This window comes from Ooceraea biroi, chromosome 1, assembly GCF_003672135.1.
Source record: "Ooceraea biroi isolate clonal line C1 chromosome 1, Obir_v5.4, whole genome shotgun sequence".
Classification (NCBI taxonomy): Eukaryota; Metazoa; Arthropoda; class Insecta; order Hymenoptera; family Formicidae; genus Ooceraea; species Ooceraea biroi.
This window is the reverse complement of record NC_039506.1, coordinates 14,169,913-14,193,807: the sequence shown is the minus strand read 5'-3', so window position 1 is coordinate 14,193,807 and position 23,895 is coordinate 14,169,913. Positions and strand designations below refer to the sequence as shown.

Here is a 23,895-nt window from a genome sequence, read left to right as displayed (position 1 = left end):
TAAAATTCCTCGCACCAAGAGAGATAGCGGCTCGGATTTCTCTCTCATTTCTCTTTTAATATAATAGATGGAAATTGGAAAACGAAGCGAGATATAGTTACGAAAAATCATGCGAAATTTTAAATCCTGTTTTCCGAAAACACTCCTTCACGATATCGAACCACAGTCGCGCTCGAGATGTGTTTAGGAGAAATACCTTTTTCCTCTCTATACAGCGGACAGTTATTTATATTTTTACAGCGTGAATGCTCCGGAGGAATTCTCGCCATCTCTTCAATTTAACTCTCCGAGTGCGACGCGCCGATATATCGGCGTGACACTTTACACTCGACTCAACTGCGACGTATCGATACGTATAGACCGCACATTTCGCAGCTCCACGGCATAAAGCATAAGTATAAAACGATATATTCAATAAAACATATCCGAGTGTTAAACAATTATTGCTAATATAACTATTTCTTTGTTAATTATTATATATTATTAATTATCGGTATTTTTAATTACGAAATAATTTATGCAGACGATTATTAATAATTGATGATATCAAGTTAATGGTATAGAGTTATACCTGAAGTATCGGTAAATCAGGAAAATTTCGTGGAAACTTATTTTACAAATGAATGACTCAGGGGTGTTGACGTGCGCGGAAATGAGCTCCATTAACGTTATTAAAAACTACATCGGGAGTATTAACTGATCGGGAGTTTGTCACGAATCGTTGATAATATCTCGACTCTGTTGACAACGATAGAGAAAGTATGATTAATATTCATAATATTATTTATCTCACCATATACTTCAAATTTTTATATCCCATTATAAGTGTAAGAAATAATTATACATCAAAAACAGCAAACATGCAATAATAAAAAAAGATAAATTACACACATGTACACGCCCGTATGCGGAGCTCGGTCGACAGGTCGACACATTAAGATAAATTTTCCCCATAACACCATAGCCAATCAGCTTCGCTAAACCTCTTCTCTTGCTTTTCTTGTCCAGGCTTTCCTTTTTTGTCCAGTTCCCCATGGCTCGTACATGAGCCGCCATCTGTGAAGGCATCAGGAGCACTACCATCGGGTTGAGACCGAGGTTCAATGACCCCGGGGTGACCAGCTGTTTCCCCCTCGCAACGCGCTCGCGCCAACACGAGCGTCACCTCTGTTTACTAGTCAGGTTTCGGAGCATTAGGTTTCAAACCTATGCATTTCGCAGCAACGTAAATTTGCGCGATGCCCAAAGTCCACTGGACAACGACTGATCATCGTCTGCAAGAATTATCTTCGTGACTATAGTGTACCCCGTCTGGTGCCGTTCGTGCTTGATCTCGTTCGCAGTGAACACGAGGAGCTGGTTGCCGGGAAACTAACCTCCTCGAGATTTATTTCCGGCCTGCCGCCACATGAATCGCACACCGTTGGCGATGAAGGGTGCCCTCTCCGATTAGCCCGCGATATTCACCCCCGACTCGGCAGCTCCCCGAATTCGCACACGGTGACGCGAGATAGTTCAGATGGATAATGAGTGAGTCCGATGACACGGACGTGCTGCTGCTGATTCCACCCGATATATTCCGCGTTCCGTCTTCCACCGATTCAGACAACAGCTCAACTGACCCCACTGGAGGCGGATCTCTCCGCCGTCATCGGACCAGCGTCATCTCGGAGCTGGTCGGGCACATGCAATCGCTTGATTCCCGCATCTCCGCGATCGAGTCCAGAGACAACAGCCTGGACGTGTCCGTGCTGAACAACTCGCTGGACTCGCAGCAGCCGACGCTCTACGGTGGCTCCGGCTGCCAACTTCATCAGACCCGGCAGACCCTGCCGCAAGCCAGTACTAGGTTCACCGTAAGTCAAGGTGCTAGCCTGCACGGCGGCTCCCCCGTGAAACTGCGCAATTGTCTGTCCGTTCCCTTCACTCCCAGTGGGTGCTCGTCGCAGAAGCACGCTAACTGCTCTAGGGATGACGCGAGATTCCGCCCTGCGACTGCCATCACTTCCAGCCCGACTAACACTAACAACCCCGCCTGGGTCGCCAAGCGTGACGCTCTAACGTCGTACTCCGACTCCTTCATGGTACCTTCCGCTTCCTGCGGTACTGGGTTCTCGCATGCTACCACTGTGTCCACCACGCAAGACTCCCGCTCGCCTCTGCGCGCGAACGATCACACGAGTACAAGTAACTTGTATTATAGGCCACATAGTCTTCTGCGCTCATCGGTACCTGTGACAGATTTGTCCGGTGAGTCGACAGCAGGTCAGCAGCCGGTCCGCTCGAAGATAGTGCAGGAGATGGAGCTGTCCGAGGTCGACGAGCTGCTGCAGGAGATGGAGGCCACCGAGCTGGAGCTGTCGAAGAGGATAAGCAGCGCTGGAGGGTGTCTTTATCGTAACGAGTCGCTCCAGACTCAATCCGTCGACACCACGAGCAATCAGGAGACACCAGGAGCAATCAGGACGCAACACAAGTCTGAAAATACAGGTCGAGACAATCAACGCTCCACGTTCAGCAGTCGCAAGCTGGATTTCCAGTCGTGCACCTCCCAACTCACCGACGCTGCGTTCTCCCAGAAGCGAACGAACGACGTGACATCATTTCCTGATGTATCGTTGGCGTACAGCGATTCGTTTCACTTGAATGAGACGGACAAGATGATCTCCGAGTTCCGAACGTGGGAGCAGAGCGTGCCGTCCGCTGCAAAGTCGAACGGACACACGACGGAGAGTATAAGCAGCATAAGAAACGTAGATTTTCACTTGTCTAAAGTACCAACTACAACTACAGCTGGCGACATTAGAACGAAGGAGACGGTGCCAGATCATCAGGGTGTTTCCTTCGATGACGTAAGCACGAACGGCGTGCGCGTTCAATCGTCTTCACTTCTCGCTGGAAGGGCGGATCCTGTATCGCGTGTTAAGGAAGTTCAATTTTCCAGCACAGTAACGCCGGTGACAGGCACGCAGGAACCTCTGGATCTCTGCAAAACGTCGCTCTCGCAACACAACGGGAACTCGCGCGATGACCGAGAGAGATCGAAGTTCGGTAAAAGCATTGCTCACGTGGGAACGAACACGGATCCTCAATCAAGGTAATTCTGTAAGAATCCTCTCTGTCTCGCGTGTTCTCTTTCGTTGAGACGCGCGCAGAAGAGCAGAATATTATTTCTTAAATTAATAATTCAAATTCTGCGAAATTATAAGAATCTGAAGAAATACAAGAGTATAAATGTTTTTATAGGAGGTATCAGCGACTCTTGTCGCTCTCCGATTTCTGGGACGTCAATCCGACTAGATCGCAAGAGGAAACGTTCAGGATCAAGCTGGAGGAGGAGAAATTTCGCAGAGAGGTATAGTAAAGGTGGAACGTACGGATGTTTGTGCGAAGTATGGATCATTTTACTCTCGTGTCTCGTGTTTGCAGCATTGCGAGCATCTGATTCAAGAGCTCCAGAAACGGTTGCTGGAACAGCAGGAGAAGGTGGCGGTCGCGGTCAGGGTTGACAACGAGAAGAACGCCTTGATGTCGCAATTCCATGTGTCCTGGTCCAAGTTGAAGCAGCAAGTCGAGATGCTGGAGACCGAGCATAGAAACGCGCAGACCAATCTGCAAAGCATCACGGAGAAACATCAGTCGGAGATCGCGGAGCAGCAGGCTCAGATCAAACGCCTCGAGGGTGAATTATCGAAAGCTTTGGACCTGGCGGCCGGCTACAAGGAAAAGAGTGACACCACGATGAAGGAAAAGCTCGATCTGTTGAAAAGCCACGCGGACGAATTGGAGAGTTACAAGTCGATGATGCAAGAAGCGGAGAACAGCTACGAACAAATGAAGATGGAATTCAACAAGCTGTTGGAGAAGAATCAGCAAACCGAGGAGACGCTGAAGACCGTTCAATCGGAATTGAGCAAGGAGCGTTCGAGGAGTGGTGAGGTGCGAAACGAGATGGGTGTCATTCATAAAGCACTGGACGCCTGCGAAGCCGAGCTGACGGTTCTCAGACAGGAAAAAGAGAATCTGCAACTTAAGCTGAAGGAAGAGATGAACAGAAACTCTATTTTACAACAAAAGAATTCATCGTTGCTTGCAACCATTGAGGACGCTAAGAAAGCAGAAGTAATACATGATAGAAATTTATAATAATTTTAAATTTTCACTATATATTATTTAATAATTCATTCGTAATTATTATTCTTCCAGAAATTGGCTAAAGACGAGACCAAATCGATTGTCGAGCAGAAGGAGAAGATCAGAGCGGAACTGCAGGAGGTTTATCAGAAACAAGTCGACGAAGTGGTGAAAACGAAGCTGCAGGAGTTTCAGACGCAGCTTGATACCGCGCAGTCGGAATTTCTGGAGGAACTGAAAACGGCAGAATTGAAACAGCAGATCATAGCCGAATCCGCCGCCAGGAAGATAAAGGACGTCATCGACAAGTTCGTTCATATACTTTCGCGTGTTCTGAAATAGACGCGGATGAATCTTTCGAAATATTTCGGAAAATCTCTTTTCAGACACCGTTTGGAGATAAACTTGCTGGAGGAGAAGCACAGGGAGGAGAAACGGTTGTGTGAGCTGCAATTGGCTCAGGCTTTACAGAGATCGTCCATGCTGGAGACGCGCTTGAATATGCAGCGTGCGACAAAATTCCAACTCGCGGAGCTGCATTCTGTTATGCAGAAACAATGGCAGCAAGCTTTGCACATTATATCGAGTAAGTCGCGAAAATGCATCGGAGGCTGCATATAATATACGATCGCGTCTGTTTTACTAGTGTTACCGAGTCTCCGTGGATTACGGATGTTTCACGAGTACATTATAGAATGCGCTTGCAGGTGATAACACGGATAATTTATCCCCCGTCTACACGGACAAATATTGCGAGCCGAAAGGTCCGAGGAAGTCCGAGTCGATGCCAAATTGTCACACTAAATTATCTCAGGAACCGATGAGACGTGCGACTCTGTCGTTAGACGAGCATCCGGTCAGCATGCATTCGCTCGACGATCAGAACGATAGCGCGATCACGATGAAGTCCAACGAGAACGCGCCGCTAATTGGCAGGACCGAAACGAAGGACGATCTTCGAAAGTACGTGAAGATGGTGAGTCCGATCGAGACCTGGTCGACGGAGTCTTCATCAAGCATGGGCACAGCCGGATCCGTGAATTTGTTTGCAGATCGCGGAAATGCAGCTAGCAAGAGAGGATAACGCCAAGACTAGAAGCAGCATCTCCAGTCCACCGTTGGGCTGCAGGGAGGTGCCGCGGAAACACTACCTGAAAAAGGAATTAAGCATAATGAGCGAGGATAGCGTCACGTGGCAAGCTTCCGAGGTTTGTCCGTCGAGATAATCATTATGGATTTAATAAATTTAATTAACGTAGATTAACGTAGATACAAATAAAATAGAATAAATGACATATGAAATAAATGGTTAAAGCAGCAGTTGCGATTTAACAATCTGAAAGTAATAATAATCATCTATAACTAATAATTTTATTATTTTTTTTATTTCATTTAACAGACTTCGGCACATGACGTCAGCGAGTACATACCTGTCTCGCAAAAGGTGTTTGTGAAAACGGATCAGTCGAGGAGCAGCAAACCTCCATGGAAATGACGTACGGCTTGCGTCGATGATGATACCGAGGGCGTGGACGAGCTCGATTGCGTCAGCTCGATACAGTGTACTTAATTAGCAGTAATATTTTGTATACGACAGAAACAAATGTTTATATTTTTCAGCATAAAGAGAATTTAATAAAATAATTTTTCACGATATATTCCTCTAGTTTGAATTTTCATCTTCCTGTCGTTCCTCCTGTTTTCTCGCGACAATCTCGAATACGTAGATTCCGTGCAAACCGCCCAAACTTGAAACTCAAATTTGAAACTCAAATATTTTTACTTCAAACTGTTCGGACTGCTCGACCACGCAATCCCTTCGAATCTTTTGTTTAAACCTCATCTTAATCTGTTCAATCTTCATCCCGATTCACTCCAATTTTCTCGTCTTGAAATATTTTCATCGCGAGTCGCGATGCTTCTATTCGTCGTGCGCGCGGAGAAACAGGATGTCCGATAAAATGATAGACTGACGAATTTTGATAACGGCGGGTGTTTATCTTGCGGTGGGAATTCAGCGTTGATTCGTTACAATTCCAGAACAACGAACATATATAATTAAAAATATCTTCGCATATATATTGATGCCGTGGAAGTAATCATTTAACAAGCAGTTTCACGAAACGTTAAGTCGGTTAAGTTATTTTGCGTGAACAAGTCATCACAGCGATAAAGCGCAATTACTCATAGAGGCGACTAAATTCTGGAAGAATTCCGAGCGGTATGACCTAAATAACCAGATCCGAAGTCGTAAATCTTAGGTCATTTCTTTTTGTCGGAGTGACGCAAACGAGAAGCTTTCAGCTGTCTGAATTAGAGTACTCGCTTATACTTATCACAAGCAAATCCAACGTCATTTCTGTGAAAGAGATGAGCACTTCTTTTCTTATGAAATAATAATATATAACTTTCGAGGATTTTATTGCAGTTGATAATTGCATTGGCATTTACGTAATTAAATTATATAAATATCAGACTTTGAAAAATTATATAATATATAATTGCATAAAATAATTGTAAAATGTATTTCCTATATTTTTTACATTAATTCATTTTATAGCAAAAGCTATAATCAAAATCTGTTTACTTTTGAGAAGGATTCTTCATATCGGCATGTTGAGCACGTCTGCCTCGTGCAGGTTGTTGTATGCTGATATCTGTTCAGAGAGATGTACTGTTACTGAATCGCCTGTCCGTGTCGATCGTGCATGGCGAATAACAATCGATCCATGCCATGAACCAACATGCATGCAACAGAATGCGGTGCCGCGCGCCTTGAAAACTTATGGTGAACCGAAGCGGCGCTCGCACATCTATTACATTACTGCCTCCTCATTCCAATAGCCTTGACAAACTCCGTAATCATACATATTCGCTCAATGGATGAATAGCATTGTCACGTTCAATGCATTTAAATTATTAATAAGCGCTCAATGCGTTATTGTTCGCTAACTGATGCGATAGTAATATTCCGATCCGAGATAGAGAAAGAGCACGAAATACCTACTTAAATGATAAAATATCGTATTGTTTATTTATATAATAATTTAACACGTGTCTGTTTTTCGCTGGTTTATTGTTACCTGAATTACACGATACTTCTCTTGAACGTAATTGTGTTCTCGACGACATAAATCAACCTCAAATTTACGCATCCGCTCATCTAAACAACAAATCAGATAACGAAGTCGTCGCGAATCGTTGGGTGTCGATGATCGCAAAATGAGCTCCGCTCGTGTCTGAGAATTGTTCTCTCGATATTTGCATCGCAATTGTAAAAAGACCACCTCGCCTCGGCTATCATTTCGGCAGGAATGCAGGTTGACGCCTCAGGAACGCGGCGTAAACCTGACAATCTCGAACCCGGCCGTCGTAATTCGGCCGTGAAGGAGTCGTACGAAGCGCGCGAGATTCCTGCGGATCGTCGCGTTTCTCGGGGCCAGGCCCCTCCTGATTCTCCTCGGAGAACGGGGCACATGGCGTGGCATAGTATGGACGGGTAACAGGACAATCCGGATGGGACGTGCGGGGCCCCCCTCAGCTATAAACGAGCATCACGCCTACGACGAGGGACTCGAGCCGTGACGGCGCCCGCTCATGAGGATCCTACGCGCCGCGGAACAAGTTGCCGATTGAAAACGAAAGAACAGCAAGAATGCAAAGGGAGGAACGTGATAGCGGCGACCACCCCCTCTTCGTCCGTGTGTGATAGTGGTGGTGCACGATAGTAGTAGTAGTAGTAGTAATCGTCATGAGTCGCGCGTCCGTTCCTCTCGCGCACTCCGTACGTACGTACGTGGCCTTTAGTCTCCGAGCTAAGCCCCGACCGTGAGGAGAGTGTCGTGCGGATCTAAGCGCCGGTCAGCTCGATACCGCCTCGTGTACGCCTCGCGTAAATTTCGAGCGGAATCTGAATGCACGGCGAGGATGCGCGCCGAGACGGGACGGCGCGCGGGTCTCCGCTGGCTAACAATAGCAGCAACGGCGTTGCTGGTCGGTCTCATCCTCGTGGGCGAAACCGGCGCCACTTGGAAGAGACGGGAGGACAAGACCAAGTGTCCGAAAGTGAAGGGCATACGCAACTTTGACATATCCGAGGTACAAAGAGAGAAACAGAGAGAAAAATGAGAGTCCTCCGCCGCGAGAGAGAGTTCTACGCGGCGCGGAAACGGAAAGCGGAGGAGCCTCGTTATCGTACTCATTGTGCTAATTGTCGTTCTAATTATCTCGTAACTGTGACGTTTCTAACACCGATCGAGTAGTACATATCTCTTTGTACCGCTGGGGAATATTATAAATTATTGTTCACGCTTGCGTTGCGGGTTAATGTATGCAGGCACGGTGTCTCGTATGCGTACGAATAATTTGAACTTACTCGTGTATTGGATCCCATGGAGTCTGGATTCCGATTTCACGTGCTGGTGTGTGTCTCACGTCGCGCTTTTGCAATCCGATCTGTCTATTTTTTTATATGGTTTAATTCCACTAGAAAAAGATTAAGTAGAAAATGAGCAGGGGGATTTATTCTGAAATCGAGTATCCGGTTTAATCAGATGAGGCGTCATTTCAGAGTTTCAAACAAGCCAATTCTAAATGTCCTGTTATTACACTTAATTTTTTAACGATTAAGGATTTCTCATATATATAACTATTTTTACTGATTCGGATTTAAAAATCCTCGTGTTGGATTCCAATCTTGTCGTTTCACGAGTTTCCCGCACATTTCGCACTGATTCCCATCGATTTGATCGCAATTTTATCGCGCCATTCGATAATGTTATTTACGTATGGCGTGTGCGTTATTTGATGCGCTTCATTAAATGCGCGATATTGTTGCGAAATAATATTGAAATAGTATAGTATAATCAAACGCGCTGATATTTTATCAGCGGCTGATGTGATTTCGGTGACGGATAATCAAAGAACATTTATCGCTGCCGCACGCGGTCGCATATTAACAGAATGTAACAGAGTGCAATCTGTGACCATTTGTTAGATGCATTGTGCTAATTTTATTCTGATAGCAATTAGTACTTATCGTACGCATACGCAATTAACGGTGGCCGATTTGACGCAAGCCAGAAAATAACGCGAGTTTAACGCCAACATGTGAATTTCGAATTTCAATTCTCACACGTAATGTTACATGTTATTAACTTCCTGATGATTTTCATTCGCAAACATTCGCGTCGTGCGCAAATATGAAGCGATGCACACGATTCGTCGGAAAATATTTCATTTTTTATACAGAGCAATGTCATTTGCGTGTGTAGAACATGTTTATTACGGAATTTTAGCATTAAAAGACATCAAAACTATTCACATGTTTAATACCAAATTAAATGTATAAAATTAGTAACTAGGAACGGATAAATAGTCGAGTAAACATGATAACGGGGCAGAAAGAATAAAAATGAACGAAACAGAATACGATGATCTGTAAATTTTTCAGCAAACGAGTGAGCCAAGTTAACAATAATAAAACGACGTTTACACGGTGATTGTTTAATGGCAGAATTAAATTAACGATTGTTATCGTACAGCAGAAGTCAAAATCCATGCTCTTCAAGTGCATACGTTATCTTTAGCAACCTGGTACGGACCTTGACTCCAACATTTAACAATTTCATATTTCATATACTAGTACAACACAGGCGCGCGCTATTTTATTTTTCAATGTTAATAATGTTTTCGAATAATAACATTCATCTATTATTTATTATGTGCACAATTATCACACTCTACCAAATTGTTAACCTCCATTCGAAGACATTTAACACGGCGTTCTTAAGAGTGGATTTGGCATATTGCGAAGAGTTTTCGACGATTGAAAATCCTTTAGATTAGAAATGAAAAAGTTCTAGCCATTAAAATTTTTTTCTTTTTCCGAAGAATTCTGAGATGTTTATATTGTTAATTGGTATATTGCCTAGAGTTCTCTGCTATTGAAAATACCGTACACTTAGAAATGAAAAAGTTCTAGCCCTAAGAAATTTTTTCTTTTTCCGAGCAGTTCTGAGTTGTTGATATAATTATTTTTTATATTGCCTAGAGTTCTCTGCTGTTGAAAATACCGTAACGTTCTAGCGCTATGCGCGCGCTATTTTATTTTTCAATTTTATTTATTATTTCTTAGGAACGTGACATGATGAAATAAATAACACAAATTTATCAATATAACCGCACTGACAGCCACTATGACATTCTGACATTCGCAACACGAAGTTCAAGTCACACGAAGTTCGAGCCAAGCGAGAGAACCAATCAGCATCGTGGAAAGGAGGCCTCAACTATTCGATAAAAAAGAACTTCGAAGTTAACACGCCTCTTTTAGAATAGGATATACATGTATTCGATTGCCCAATAAATCGCAGGAAACCAGTGCACGAGCGTAGCTGTCTGCGATTTTATTTGACATGCATCGCTCTCAAATACGAAGCAGTGCAATTTAGTAATACTTCTCTTGCGAATCTTCTTTTCGACGCACACCGTTCGCGGCAGATTTATTTTTGGAACCCAACACCATGTATTTAAGGAAGACTATTTCGGATATGGACGCATACACGTGGCTATTTTCGTTTATTATTTTTTGCCATAAACGATAATAGACATCTCGAAGCAAAGTGGATCCTCTCGTTAATCTAGATTAGCGCTTAGATTTCTAGCAAATTAATATCCCAAATTAACGATGAGAATTAAATTCAACTCATGTTTAAATAGAAGCATTCCGGATTTCTTTAGTAATAGCTAATCAGTTTGAAATTCGAGACTTGAGGAAAATCAGTTTGTTAACTATATTCATTCTGTACCATCGCAGTGTATCTTCCGACCTGACACAACGATTTAAGAGAATTGAGGCTTTCGGTATCCACTTAGATACCACGCGTTGCAGCATTCTAAGTTCTTTTTAGACCGTTTATGACATCGTACAGATAGGAATTGAACCGAGACATCTATCTTGCGATAACCCAAACCTTCGAAGGAGAAGTCTCACGTTCTTATTACAGATCTGATCAATTTGTTGCGTGCATTCGTGTTTTTTTGCGGATGAAAGATAAAACATGTACATCTTTTTTTTATATACATACATAATGCATGCGTGGAATACAGTGATGGGAGATCACGCTCAAAGTCCGATAAAACATTTTTGAGGCAATAAAGACGAACTTATGTGTTGCGCATCAAATCGCAAGGAATCGCAAACTGATATAACATTTCTGTAGAAATTTGTAATGCTTAAGTGTACACGATATCGATGCGAATCTGGAACGCCGAAAATAAGCGTGATGAATCTCGGATTCGAGGGATCCTTCCAAGATGTAGCCACGCAACATTCAAGACAACGTAATACCATTATCGAAACTCTGACCAGCAATATTCTTATCATTTTTACGCACAAGAAACACACGCAAGAAAAAAGTCAAAGAAACGCCGGAAAGTTCATGAACGCGAACTTGGAAGTTACGGTATGCAGAATCGCGCGCTCGCACGGGGACAAAGGCAACAATCGTCGTCTCTCGGGGAAATTTCTTGGACTGATGTTTCCAACGGCACTTATACTTTTATATCGTACGCGATTCGCTCTCGTGACCCCGCGTGCAACGTCTTCATTAGCATACAATTAGCGCGTAGGAAATCGGCGTTGGCGAGCGAGTAAGCGTGTAAAACGCTCGCTCGTCGCGCCCGTTTCACGTCGCCTGTGATACTTCGCGCCCACGTGCGTGCGCCAGATGTCAAAACGTTAAAACGTGTAAGGTAATGGATGCTGTATCTACGTTTTTTGCAGTTTCTCGGATCGTGGTACATAGTGCAGTACTATGCGAGCTCGGAGGAGGCCCTCGCGTACCGGTGCATGCGGGCCGAGCTCTCCGTCTCGCCCGAGAACGCCGAGGTTACCATGAATTTCACTTACAGCTTCACCGACGACCCCATCAACGAACTGCTAGTTGGTAACATCACGTGGAAGATTCCGTCGTCGGACCTACCTGCTCACTGGGTGCACGCCGAGTTCCCATGTAAATCGCCAGTTATCTTGTAACTCATCGAATTGTTCTCCATAAATAATTCTCGCGTATACTTTTTCTAGCATTCTTCTATGTTATATTATTATGGCAGGGGCTATATTATTTCTTTATTATACTTTTTATATATTTTCTCAACACTGTAATGCGAAATATCATGTTTTTCTGTGAAGCATCGCAACATTAGGATGAATATTTTTTTGCGAAAATAATTTAGTGGAGATAATTTGCGCCTGGAGCGGGAAACAAGAAACGTATATGCGCGTAATAATTATGTTACGTGACGAATTCGATACTTTCCAGATGAGGGAGTGTACAACACGTACGTGTTGGACTCGGATTATAAGTCCTGGGCGTTGCTAATGCACTGCGCTGAAAAGAGCAAGAGTCCACGGTATTTATCTAGCTTCATCATGAGCCGCGAAGCGAGCCTTGGGGCGAACGTCATTTCTTATCTGCGCGAGAAGCTGCCTAGGTACGTTTGTCTTGTCTCGATATCGCCGCGATTACAAGGGAGTTGTGGCTTTGGAATTTTATTCGTTCAACTCACGCAGAACAACGATAAATTGTACTGCAAGACATCGATTGCTGATACAAGACGCCATCCATATCTCTCTGTGACTATAATTTAAATCATTGTTTCTGAAAGTTTTTAATTTTTACCAAAATTGTCATTTTATTTACGTTGCATCCGTCAAAAAGAATCAAGTCTATCGTCTCCTTCAAATATTAATCAAATTTTCACTAAAAGAAAATTTTTAGTCGATAATTATTCTGTTCAAGAGTTAGTTATAAATTGGACTAATGTATACCCTTGTGTTACTTTTAATACATGAAATCATCAAAAATAAATTTTATGTTTCTGTTTTAATATGCAGGTACGATATCGACTTGGAGTATATGTTTCCTATGGACCAGAAGCACTGCAATAAGACGGAGAACTCCGAAGATATACTTCTGCCGGCATTCGTATCGACGAAGAAAAGTACCAGCAGAAGGCATCCATTGAAACGAAAGCATAGGCGACAATGATTCTCCTCGTTTTAGACGAAGAGCCCTGGCAAACTATAAATGTTCTAACAGAAAGAGATTTTTCTGTATCAAATCTGGCGAAGTACTTTTTGATCATCGTGCTATGTTCGTCTAATAATTAGCAATTTTCATGGATAAGAAGGTTGCGTGACACTCTGGTCCCCAAATGCAAATTTTGATGACAGTGTGGCGCGTTTAATTTATCTACGGGTTCGTGCATTTATTTCATTAATCGCGATTTTTTACCGTAATTTTGCATTTACGAGCGTTCATATGTAAAGACGTACATACAGTGCTGGCAAAAAGTTCCGGAACGGTTAAAAATCTTGGAAAATAATGATTTAGTGGAAAAATGTTTCAAACAAAAAGTATAGGGCTTAAAAAAATCTATTAGATGATGATATATATTTGACCTCGGTATGACCTTGGAAAGCCCGGTCATGGTCAACATAAAAATCTTAAATGGAAACCCCTATTTTTTATTACATATTCTTGTAGCTTAGCTCGAGAGCTTTTCGAAACGCTATAATAAATTTTTTTCACTTACGTACTTTTTGACTTATAAGGCTTGAGGGTTACACAGTACCACCGGCATTAGAATTCCTCAAGGTGTACCGCGTGGAGGTTGCACGGTCGGATTTACACCTCTTTTGTGTGTGTGTGTGTGCGTGTGCGTGTGCGTGCGTATGTGTGCGTGTATGAGTGTGTGTGTGTGTGCGCGCGCGCGCGCGCGTGTGTGTGTTCGTCATAAAACTAACTTCACAAACATAGTTTATACTCGTATGTACGAACAACGGCATTAATGCCGTCCGAATACCCGTGTGATCGCACACAACGATCGGGTCGCTTACACAATGTTAGTTGTAGGTGAGGTAAACACGAACGAGCAAAATAGTTATCAGAACACCTCACCTATACGCGAGAAAGTTTATAAGTGACGCGCTTTCTTAGTGTGCGTCACACGTATTTTCGGACGGCATTAATGCCGTTGTTCGTACATACGAGTATAAACTATGTTTGTGAAGTTAGTTTTATGACGAACACACACACGCGCGCGCGCGCGCGCACACACACACACACTCATACACGCACACATACGCACGCACACGCACACGCACACACACACACACACAAAAGAGGTGTAAATCCGACCGTGCAACCTCCACGCGGTACACCTTGAGGAATTCTAATGCCGGTGGTACTGTGTAACCCTCAAGCCTTATAAGTCAAAAAGTACGTAAGAGAAAAAAATTTATTATAGCGTTTCGAAAAGCTCTCGAGCTAAGCTACAAGAATATGTAATAAAAAATAGGGGTTTCCATTTAAGATTTTTATGTTGACCATGACCGGGCTTTCCAAGGTCATACCGAGGTCAAATATATATCATCATCTAATAGATTTTTTTAAGCCCTATACTTTTTGTTTGAAACATTTTTCCACTAAATCATTATTTTCCAAGATTTTTAACCGTTCCGGAACTTTTTGCCAGCACTGTATATATATATAAAATAAATAAGAAGATATATAATATATCCATGTATATATATGCACGGTGATGTGCTATCAATCTATCCCTTTCATTTACATGCATGTATAAAAAATACCATAAATCTATGATAAAACGACAAAGGAATAAAATATACTAGTGAGAAGATTGGCTGGAAGAGTGGAAGCATCAGCAGTGGATGATCGCACAGATCGCACTCACGCAAACACATAGACTCCCGTTGTTACTTTGGGGCTAATTTTATTAATTCAATTTTTTTTAACAACGTGTTATAATACTCTTCGTCTTTTCCTCTTATTTATAATTACATAATCGTAATGAACTTGTTATTGTTTTCTTTAGACCCGTCGTCGCTCTCCCAATGCCTTAGCTCATCCAGATCGATCGACGCCGCACGCGTGTGGCGGCACGTAAGGGTCATCACGATCACCGTAAACGTCATTATCATCATCATTATCATCATCATCGTCGTCGTTATCGTCGGCATCATTGTCATCCTCATCCTCGTCATACCATCTCGGCATCGTTATCACTAACGTAACAATCGTCGTCAGATTATCACTCAACGCGCCTAGTACTTAATTACCTCTGGAGATATGGCAGCTACAACTTATAAGAAATATTACAAAATCACTCTCGTGTGTGACGCATTCTTATCGCGCTCTCTCGCAAGTATATACTTTCACGCACACGTCACGCTGTCGCACCGGCGGGCGAGCCTTTTCTCCCTTTCGCGCCCTCTTCCGTTCGCGCGAGCGAGCGTTTCTCTGGATTCGCGGTTGCAGCGAGAATCAACCCCCGCGCGACATCCCGACATCCCCCTCGCATAGTTCCTGCATCGTTTCGAAACGCGAGACGATCCTCGCGCGGTCAACGGTGGTCTCGTCGATGGTCCTGTCGGGGTACGAGGAACGCCAACGCGCGAGGGGGACCAAGACGCGCGTTCGTTTTGCGAGCACGTTACGGCGGATGGACGAGGAAAGCGGAAGTAGAATTGAAATGTCTCCATTTTGTTCCGTCGTCCATTCTCTGCGTCACGTTCCTGAGAGATTGTCGGGGCGGTCTGAGGGAGACGACACGTCGACGTGAAAGCCCGAACGGGCCAGAAAACCGCGGATCCGATCGACGCGATTGCCGTTGATCGCGACGTCGTCGTCCGGGTCCGGGCACAACGTCCGTCACACACCACGCCCGCACGCATACATTCGCATTCACTCCTTCGTTCTACGGGCATATGCGTTATGCAAATCACCTATTAGTCTCTCTAATGATTCTTTAGTTATTAATTAGTCATACATTTAATTCTTTTTTTTCTTCTTTAATCGCTCGTAAATTAATTACTAGTCGTTAAATCTTGTATCTTGTAAACCTGCGCTCGCGCGTCGCGTTTCTATGTGCGTGCGCGTGTGTGTGTGTGTACGATGTGTAAATGAAGATACGTGGCTGGTGTGTATGTGCGCGCGGTGTGCAACCTGTGTTCAATGGGTGTATGCGTATATATGTGTACGTGTATGTGTATGTGTCTTTTTCTGCGCGCGAGACATGTCCTCATTATTATTTCATATAGCTGGTAGACTATCTATTTATCTGAAATTTACGTTTTATAAATATCTTATAGTAAACCGCGCGCGCGCGCGCGCGTGTTTCCTCCTTTGTTGCTTCGTCATTCGATTATGCGCTTTTGTACGAGGGTGTAGTAATGTGAACCGAGAGAGTGAGGTTTATAGTATATTGTAACTCTGACGTGTGTATGCGTGTGTCTGCTTGTACAAGTGTGTCGTGCGTGTGTATTCGTGTGTACCAACTAAATCGCGTACATAGGTGCTTCCTGAATGAGCGTAAAATTCCCGCTGCTGGATCGATATCCGCCGTCCGTGCATTCGTCCGAGATGCGCAGGATTCTTGGATCTTTCCGGGACGTTTCCGCGTGTAGGACAAGATTAGACAGAACAGGATCGCATCGAGATCGGTGATGCATTCCGGTGAGCGCTCGCCGGATCTCACGAGTGAGTGTTTCGCGAGCGACGATAGTACGAAGAACGATGGGGTGGGCGAGTGCACGGCCAAGCGAGTGAATCGTCCCGCTGTCTGACGGCGGTCTCGATTGTCGAAAGTATCGAAGTAAAAAAGATGAGAGAAGCTGGATGGATCGAAGGAAGAGCAAGAGAGATAGAAGGAGGGTGAGAGAAGATAAGGGAGGAGAGGAAACGAAGAACGATCAGGAGATAACAAGGGGAGATACGAAAAGCAGCCGAACGAAAGAAGCGCTCGCGCATACGCGTAGACTCGTCGCGGTAGGATTGCCACGACGATGTTAGATGAACACTCGTTAGATATTAGTAGAAGTACTAAGACGAAACCGGCGAAATTCCCTACTGCTTAAAGTTACAGTTAAACGACGGACGGCCGGCAGCACACCAGTTTTTCGCGCGTTTTTCCCTCGCGCGTTCTCCCGTGTGGTGTTCTTTTCCTCCGTCTTCTTCGGGCCTCGGATCATCCCGCAGATGGGACCCACGTCTCTCGCTTACGCCCCGTGTGTGTGGTGTGTGTTGCAGATTTACGGGCACTGCCGTGCCGCACGATCTCTAGCTTCTTATTTTTTTCTTCTCTTCTCTCGTTTAAATAGAGTTACAATAAAGTTACAATAGAGGAGGCAATTACAGTTTTACAGAGTCGACCGATAGATTCCGCGAAGGTACGAAAGGAGGAAGGAAGAAAGGGAAAGAGGGAAGGAGAAAGGAAGGGTACGAAGCGGCCGCACGGTTTATTGTTTTGACGTTCGTGATGCGTTTAGAAGCGCGAACGTGACGTTTCTTGCTCGGCCTTCGCGTTCTTGCGCGCTTCTAAGGAGATTCTTTGGTGCATTTGGTGCATCATCGCGGTCGACCGTATCACTTCGTGCCGCAAACGATCATCCTGGAGGATTGCGAGAGACTCAGTGCGGATCCCGTGCCAGGACCAGGACTGGAACCGGAAATATGGAATCAAGAAATGCGAGCGGAGAGAAAGAAAGACACATCTTTAGCGTTTAGTGCTCTCGTTCGAAAGGGAGTTCCAGCTGATCGGCGTGTCCTCGAAAGGGCAGGAGGAAGAGGAAAGGAAGAAAAGGAACAGAGATGCGGAAGGAGATGCGGAAGGAATTGGTGGTCCGCGAGAGAGCATCCGTTTCCGGACGCGTCGTGATGCTCGTCGTCGTCACCGATTTCGTCGCACTCGATGACGACGCGTTCCGATCTCCGGGAGACGGATTCCCGACGTCGCGACGGTCGACGCGACGCCTGAGCAATTCTCGACCCGTCGACGTCGGGAGGCGACTCCGACGCGTCGCTCTGGTCTCTCCCCTCTGTCTGTCCCCGCGACCGGACCTAATGACGAGAAATCGCACGGAGCGATCAGAAAGAGCCTCATTGAACACACGGCCGTCGTACGCGAGTCGCGCACTCCGATCGATCTCTTTCGTTTCAGTGTCGGGCCGATCGACGGCGAGCGACCGTTTGCCGTGTCGGATCCTCGTTCCACGGAGATCGATCGCGGCTCGATGATCGTTCCGATGGCGCTAACGATCACTGCTTCATCCGCGACGAGCCGTTGCAGTCCGCGGTGACGATCTGACGTATCGGCGAGGTCCGCTGTCAGTAGACCCAGGAGACGGGCACCCACTGGGGCGTTGTGTGCACGCGCTCGATGGCACCCTCCAGCTGGGCGATCGTCTCGTCGAGGTCGTTGTTCACGATGGTCAGGTCGAAAAAGTGACCGTACGCCTGCTTCAACATGTCCGATTCCTTCGCCAGTCGTTCCAGACTACCGTCGAACTAAAAGCATGATGAGTATCGAAGAATGTTAAAAGAATCGTTATATCTAAGATAGATAATTAATAATGATTCAGTTGAAATTGTGTGCTGCAATTTACTAATTTAAAAATTTATATTATCTGTTTTTTTTTACGCTTTTTGAGTAACTTGTATGCTTTGCGCCGAAAATTATGTTTTTAATTAATTTTGTTTTTAATCGTGCGATTGAACTATGCGACATTTTTCTGTTTGAAAATGAGAAGAATGTTTGAAACGCGAATGCATTTTATTATTTTTAATAAATACATTCCTCTTCGTTATGATATTTTAGATCGTATTTATACTATCCTCGGTGTTCTTTCTGAATGATTTCTCGCTAAAATGAATGACTGGACTACAATTGGCCAATTAGTCACTCGCGCCAAGCCGACCGATAATTGTTTGCCCGATTAATCTGTTAAATCCATAATTCATTTCAGGACCGCTGAATAGTTCGCCTAATTGCTTAATTGGCGTGCAAGCATCCCCGGCTCGTATCCCCTACAACTACGAATCAAGAAGCAAGCAGAGAGAGAGAGAGAGAGAGAGAGAATGAGAAGTATATATGTCGAGTGTAGATCAGAGAATATTTGCAGATATCAGTGTTTCCTGTGCACGTACTCTTTGATAAGCCATTTGGCTCGTAACCCATTGCTGCGCTATGCATGCAGTTACAGAATTTCGTTTAACGTCAATCTCACATAGCGAACGTTTTACATAGCAAACGATTTTAAAAGTCGATACATCCATGGACTGACAATGCGTCAGAAACAGAATATCGCGGAAATTATCCTACGCTCTCTTCGAATATAATTTTTTAATTAATTATGCTTAGTTTTTATACATATAAAAATTATTCTGGTCCACGTAATTGTAAAATATACAGTTGCTCAGTTGTAGTTTTATAAATATTATTTCCGCGAACTTGGAAATATAATTGTAATTATAAATAATGCAGAGAGATTTTTAAAAATATTCTATTTAAGAAAAGATAACATAATAATATTACTGTATAATATTATTATACATTGCATTAGTTTTATTCCCGTGATTATTGCGAATTTATTGTTCAGAAGCTAAATTGTTTCGCAAGTTAAATCGTGTTTCTCTTTGGTCTCATATTACATTGTAAAATATGAAAAAAAATAATAATAAAATGCCATCACACAAAATGTCAAACAAATTTATAATACTTTACTTTTTATTTTACGTTATACGTCACATACATGACCACCAATAAAGCTCGCTAAATCGGCACGATCTGCAGCCTCCAGGAGAAAAATATTCCGAATATACAATATACAAGTTTATTTTATACAAACTTGCAGAGCTGTTTTCCTACTTACGTCCGTAACATTTGCAAACGCTGGTGCGGCGATGAATACGACGTAAGGTGCAAATTCAGCAGTCCGTAAAACTTTCAATGCCTGCGGCTCAACATCCAATATTGCCATTCTGCCTTCTTCGTGAATTTTGCGAATAGTTTCGAGCTTAGTTCCGTACATAGCATCTTCGTGTGTACCTGTTCATAAAACAAATGTTTTAAATTTTATTATTCTTATTTAACAGATATCATATTTTTTTTAATTGTTAAATCACTTTTCATAGTTCTATTTATTTTTTAACGCTGCCTGATTAATAATTGATATATTTAACAATTTATAATGTAAGAAAATACAAACATAACTTACCGTATTCGAGATATTCATTAGCAGCTATGTCTGCCATCATCTCATCGTGCGATACGAAATAGTAATTACGACCATTTTCTTCGTCGCTTCGTGGAGGCCTCGTTGTATCTGTACAAATAATAAACATTTAAATTAAATATTATTTATGCATTTGTTACAATTATTTTATTTCATGTTTTTCTTATCGCCGAAGATAATTTAATTGACTTAGAATTCGCTTTTTATTTATATCTGTATCATAATAAGAGCACATGCAATTAGCATGAATAGACGCGGAGTATGAAAAGCAGATGATTAGCGTTTGTTTCACGTTGCTACATCAGTTTTTCGCCAAGTTATAGCATTATGAAAATTAGAGACGCTAAGAGTATTTTTCGTCGCAAACACATGCTACGGAGCACGTGGCCAAGCACGTGGTTGCAAGCACGTGCTCGTCCACTATTAGTCGACATCGATCATGTGACTCCTCCGTCATTGACTGGCTTAGCTAGCCGCTAGATCTTGATTATGGTCGTTATATTTATCAATACATAGAAAAATCGCAAAATAATGAAATAAATTTCACTAGAAAGATAAGATTTTAACGCTTTCAATGAATTCACAATCATTTATCTCGGATAATTAGTTTGTGAAATATCTTTGATTAATCATGACAATAAAATAAATTTTATAGCAACATAAAACAAAAATTCATTGAATAAAGTATACTTTATTCGCATACAACAATATTAAAATCAATATATAAAAACAATATTAAAAGTTTGTTATATATTCTTTTTAAAGAAATTAATATATGAAAATTGTATCCTCTAGTGTTTTCTTATATAATATAAATCTTTTTATTTTGCATATATAGCTTATTAATAAAATATGGAAAGCAATACTCTGTATTTCTCAGGCAGGCAAATTTAGCAAAATAAAGATTGAAGATACTCACGCGGAATAGGATAGGCGTATTTATCGGGATGTTTGGAGATAATTGTATTCTTTATATGTCGTCGACCGACGCCATGTGCTCCCAATAATACTAAGGTTTTCCGTTGGAAGGCAGGATCTGTAAAGAAAAGCAACATAATTTTGCAAATTAACGATTGCACTTATTTTGTGTACGGTATTATGTCCATGTAAAACTGTAAAATAATTTGACGACACATTATACAAATTTTGCGAAGAATTTGCATAATTTTTCACGCCATTTTTTCATCTAATCTATCAATTGCATTTGCTTCACTATTTAAAATTACAGAACAAATGAAGGACTTACAAGGAAGCTTCACGACCTCTTCGTAGGTCACCAGGTCCAGCTGGTCGAAAACGGCGTTGTGCTTTGCGAGATATTTATCCTTGTATTGCTTCTTTTTCCGGCCGAATATTGAGCAATTTACTGTAAGTAGAAATGGTCATTAGCACAGATGCCGGCTTAGCTCAAGACGGGGCTACCTCCGCACGAAAACGTCTGCCCGGCGTAAACTTGCAAATTACTGTGCAAGTGTTATGTTACGGAATTCATTATCCGTGCTAACTAACGAGTTCCGTGCCTTTAGGGTGTCGATGAATGACCGCCAAGTCGATCTTAAAAAACGATCGCAGTAACATGGTCGTCGCGTAGCGAGACCGACTCGCGGAGAGACTCGATTCGATTACGCGTACCAATCGCGCATGGAAATTACGCCAGCGAACAAAACGGTCGGCTACTTTTTACGGTGCAGATTGGAAGTATCTCTTGGAAAGCTTTCCTGTCGAGCGGAGCACTATTATCGCGATTTTTATGACTACGAGACAAGACGCATCGATGGAAACATCGTTTTCCGCAGAAATCAGTTGAAAGATTCCTGATTACGTCGCCTAAATACGTGTCACCTAGCACGCTGCATTTATTTATTTGATCGGAAACGCTCGTCGGCGTGTGCGCTAATTAACTCGGGATGCCTTAAACATTAATGATTCATTAATTCCGTTCTCGAGTCGAAGCGAGACCAGCTACTTGGCGAAAATCGGTTCCTGGGTAAAGCGGAATCTCTATCGATAAAGAGAGTTCATTCAGTCAGCCAGTCCGAAAGAAGCCATGCCCAGAGGCACTCGGGGATCCTATTGAAAAGGGCGTTCCAGCAGGTCACAAGATGACAACGTGAGAGGTCCGTGATGGTAATTAATTAATGCGTGTGAGATCTTAAGTAGCTATCATAGCTGGTGAACCGACTCGCGAGTGTTACCTCGGCGAATGCAGAACTACTGAATGTACTAGGGAGATTCGTGTGTGTGCGAGTGATACTACACGTAAATCGGTAAGCTGCGAGTGATAGCACGGCTGCGTGAATCACGATATCTTGCCAAAATATTCCGGCAATTAATAATTAAAAATATATTTTAATTCGTGCAACGTAACATAAGCTTCTTCATCTCACGATCGAGATGAAACAGACATGAAGGTAGCCAATTTTTGGCAAGATATTTGCTGAGCTGTTTGCTAAACATTAAAATAATGGCTTGACTACCCACTGATATTCACGATTCATATAAATTTCAATCGTAATCGTGCTTCCATGTAATGTACGTTTGAGAATGAAATCGTGCGAGACAAGCGCTAGTGCATGAAATGTTTTATACTGAACGCTCATGCATTAAAGCACGCTGTGTGTAAAAGCGCTTATTAATTTAAAACGTAGAATATCATAATATTTGTATTAATAAATTATTATTCATATAATGCTCGCGCGCAGTATCTCGTATATGATATAATCATATTCGCAAACTATGAAAATTCTTTTGTTCTCTAATTAAAGAAATTTTCATTTAATAATATATTTTTTTATTAACAACACAGATTTAATGCATTGCTAATTTCAAACAAAATTTAAAGCTCCAAATAACCTTTTAATGAGTCGGCATTTAATTATTTCGTTACAGAAATTTTGTTGCAGAACATCCCGTATTTCGCGAGCTACGTACAGATGCTGAGTATTGTTCGCACATTAAAATCGCGAACTCACGAGTACGGCGGATGTCACGTACGAAATGGAATTCGGGCATTTGCTACATCTCGAAGCGGGAGGACCATCGGTCCGGTCGTGCAAAATCATCGAAGGATGCTTCTCCTCTGCCGATGATCCCCGATGTGTAATGATGCATGTGTTAGAAGCGTGTGTGGCTCTCCAAGTATCTCGTATCTCATGCTTCTCTAAAAAAAAACGATCCTACGCAGACTCTATGCGTGTCTACCTGAAGGCGGAGACGTACCTGTCGAGCCGTCGCAGCCTTCGGTGTGAGAAGAGCATCCACCTTCTCCTTCAGCGTCTAGCCGTCCGCACAACACACAACAACAGATATATCACTGCGGCTAATTAATCCGTATTGCGGCACGCCAGCTTTGTGCCCCGATCGCTAGCTCTCTACCACCTACAATCTGCGCCCTCCAAGTACCAAGTGCCGAGACCACTTGTGCACCGACAGGCCGGAGCGAACATTGGCGAACCGAATTTTCTTGCTGCGCGTTATTTTACGAACGCTTTAGCGCTCAACCCGTAATTTGCATACGACTTGACGACCGCAGCCCGCGCAATTAGACCTCTAATACCGTCCCTCTCAACGTCATACCCCGAAATTCGAAGGGAATTATTCGTTCGCCCTCCCGACGCTTTCTCGTTCGTCTCTTTTTATCGTGATCTCTACTTTTTCCTTCT

The 23,895-nt window shown here is 43.1% G+C and overlaps 3 protein-coding genes across 16 annotated transcripts in view; 2 read left to right on the top strand and 1 right to left on the bottom strand.

Annotated features, from left to right (window-relative positions):
• The first annotated feature begins 834 nt into the window (after positions 1–834).
• LOC105281111 lies at positions 835–5,784 on the top strand. Of its 3 annotated transcripts, XM_011342123.3 has the most exons (9): positions 842–2,852; positions 2,928–3,097; positions 3,247–3,355; positions 3,430–4,122; positions 4,207–4,442; positions 4,521–4,720; positions 4,842–5,110; positions 5,187–5,342; positions 5,534–5,784. In XM_011342123.3, exons 1-9 carry the CDS (start codon positions 1,527–1,529, stop codon positions 5,627–5,629), a joined length of 3,255 nt encoding a protein of 1,084 aa, XP_011340425.2. In that variant the 5' UTR covers positions 842–1,526; the 3' UTR covers positions 5,630–5,784. The 3 variants fall into 3 exon arrangements, with proteins under 3 accessions (XP_011340434.2, XP_011340425.2, XP_011340417.2); XM_011342115.3 differs by having other exon boundaries at positions 843–3,097; XM_011342132.3 differs by lacking the exons at positions 5,187–5,342; positions 5,534–5,784 and having other exon boundaries at positions 835–3,097; positions 4,829–4,948.
• Positions 5,785–7,228: 1,444 nt separating this feature from the next.
• On the top strand, positions 7,229–13,319 carry LOC105281102 (apolipoprotein D). Of its 2 annotated transcripts, XM_011342105.3 has the most exons (4): positions 7,238–8,232; positions 11,921–12,149; positions 12,459–12,630; positions 13,034–13,319. In XM_011342105.3, the coding sequence occupies exons 1-4, from the start codon at positions 8,062–8,064 to the stop codon at positions 13,185–13,187; spliced, it is 726 nt and encodes a 241-aa protein (XP_011340407.1). In that variant the 5' UTR covers positions 7,238–8,061; the 3' UTR covers positions 13,188–13,319. The 2 variants fall into 2 exon arrangements, with proteins under 2 accessions (XP_011340397.2, XP_011340407.1); XM_011342095.2 differs by lacking the exon at positions 13,034–13,319 and having other exon boundaries at positions 7,229–8,232; positions 12,459–13,027.
• Positions 13,320–14,917: 1,598 nt separating this feature from the next.
• The window catches only part of LOC105281020 (peripheral plasma membrane protein CASK), a 188,175-nt gene continuing 179,197 nt past the window's right edge, over positions 14,918–23,895 (bottom strand). For 7 of the 11 annotated variants that reach the window (XM_011341979.3, XM_011341989.3, XM_011341963.3 and 4 more), the window contains 6 exons: positions 23,453–23,509; positions 21,480–21,599; positions 21,153–21,269; positions 20,216–20,323; positions 19,871–20,046; positions 18,327–18,506 (listed from right to left, as the gene is read on the bottom strand). In XM_011341979.3, the coding sequence (XP_011340281.1) occupies positions 18,327–18,506; positions 19,871–20,046; positions 20,216–20,323; positions 21,153–21,269; positions 21,480–21,599; positions 23,453–23,509 (758 nt within the window). Of the gene's footprint in view, positions 18,507–19,870; positions 20,047–20,215; positions 20,324–21,152; positions 21,270–21,479; positions 21,600–23,452; positions 23,510–23,895 lie in introns of all 11 variants that reach the window. The other 4 variants (XM_011342004.2, XM_011342014.3, XM_011342039.3 and 1 more) reach the window with 2 other exon arrangements.

What these genes read in the sequence shown, in the direction of transcription:
- LOC105281111 (XM_011342115.3), top strand. Translation starts at nt 1,527, where the DNA reads ATGAGTGAGTCCGATGACACGGACGTGCTGCTGCTGATTCCACCCGAT. An exon ending in AACACGGATCCTCAATCAAG is followed by an intron (nt 3,098 to 3,246) that starts GTAATTCTGTAA and finishes ATGTTTTTATAG; the next exon opens with GAGGTATCAGCGACTCTTGT. An exon ending in TTCGAAAGTACGTGAAGATG is followed by an intron (nt 5,111 to 5,186) that starts GTGAGTCCGATC and finishes ATTTGTTTGCAG; the next exon opens with ATCGCGGAAATGCAGCTAGC.
- LOC105281102 (XM_011342095.2), top strand. Translation starts at nt 8,062, where the DNA reads ATGCGCGCCGAGACGGGACGGCGCGCGGGTCTCCGCTGGCTAACAATA. An exon ending in GCAACTTTGACATATCCGAG is followed by an intron (nt 8,233 to 11,920) that starts GTACAAAGAGAG and finishes CGTTTTTTGCAG; the next exon opens with TTTCTCGGATCGTGGTACAT. An exon ending in GGTGCACGCCGAGTTCCCAT is followed by an intron (nt 12,150 to 12,458) that starts GTAAATCGCCAG and finishes GATACTTTCCAG; the next exon opens with ATGAGGGAGTGTACAACACG.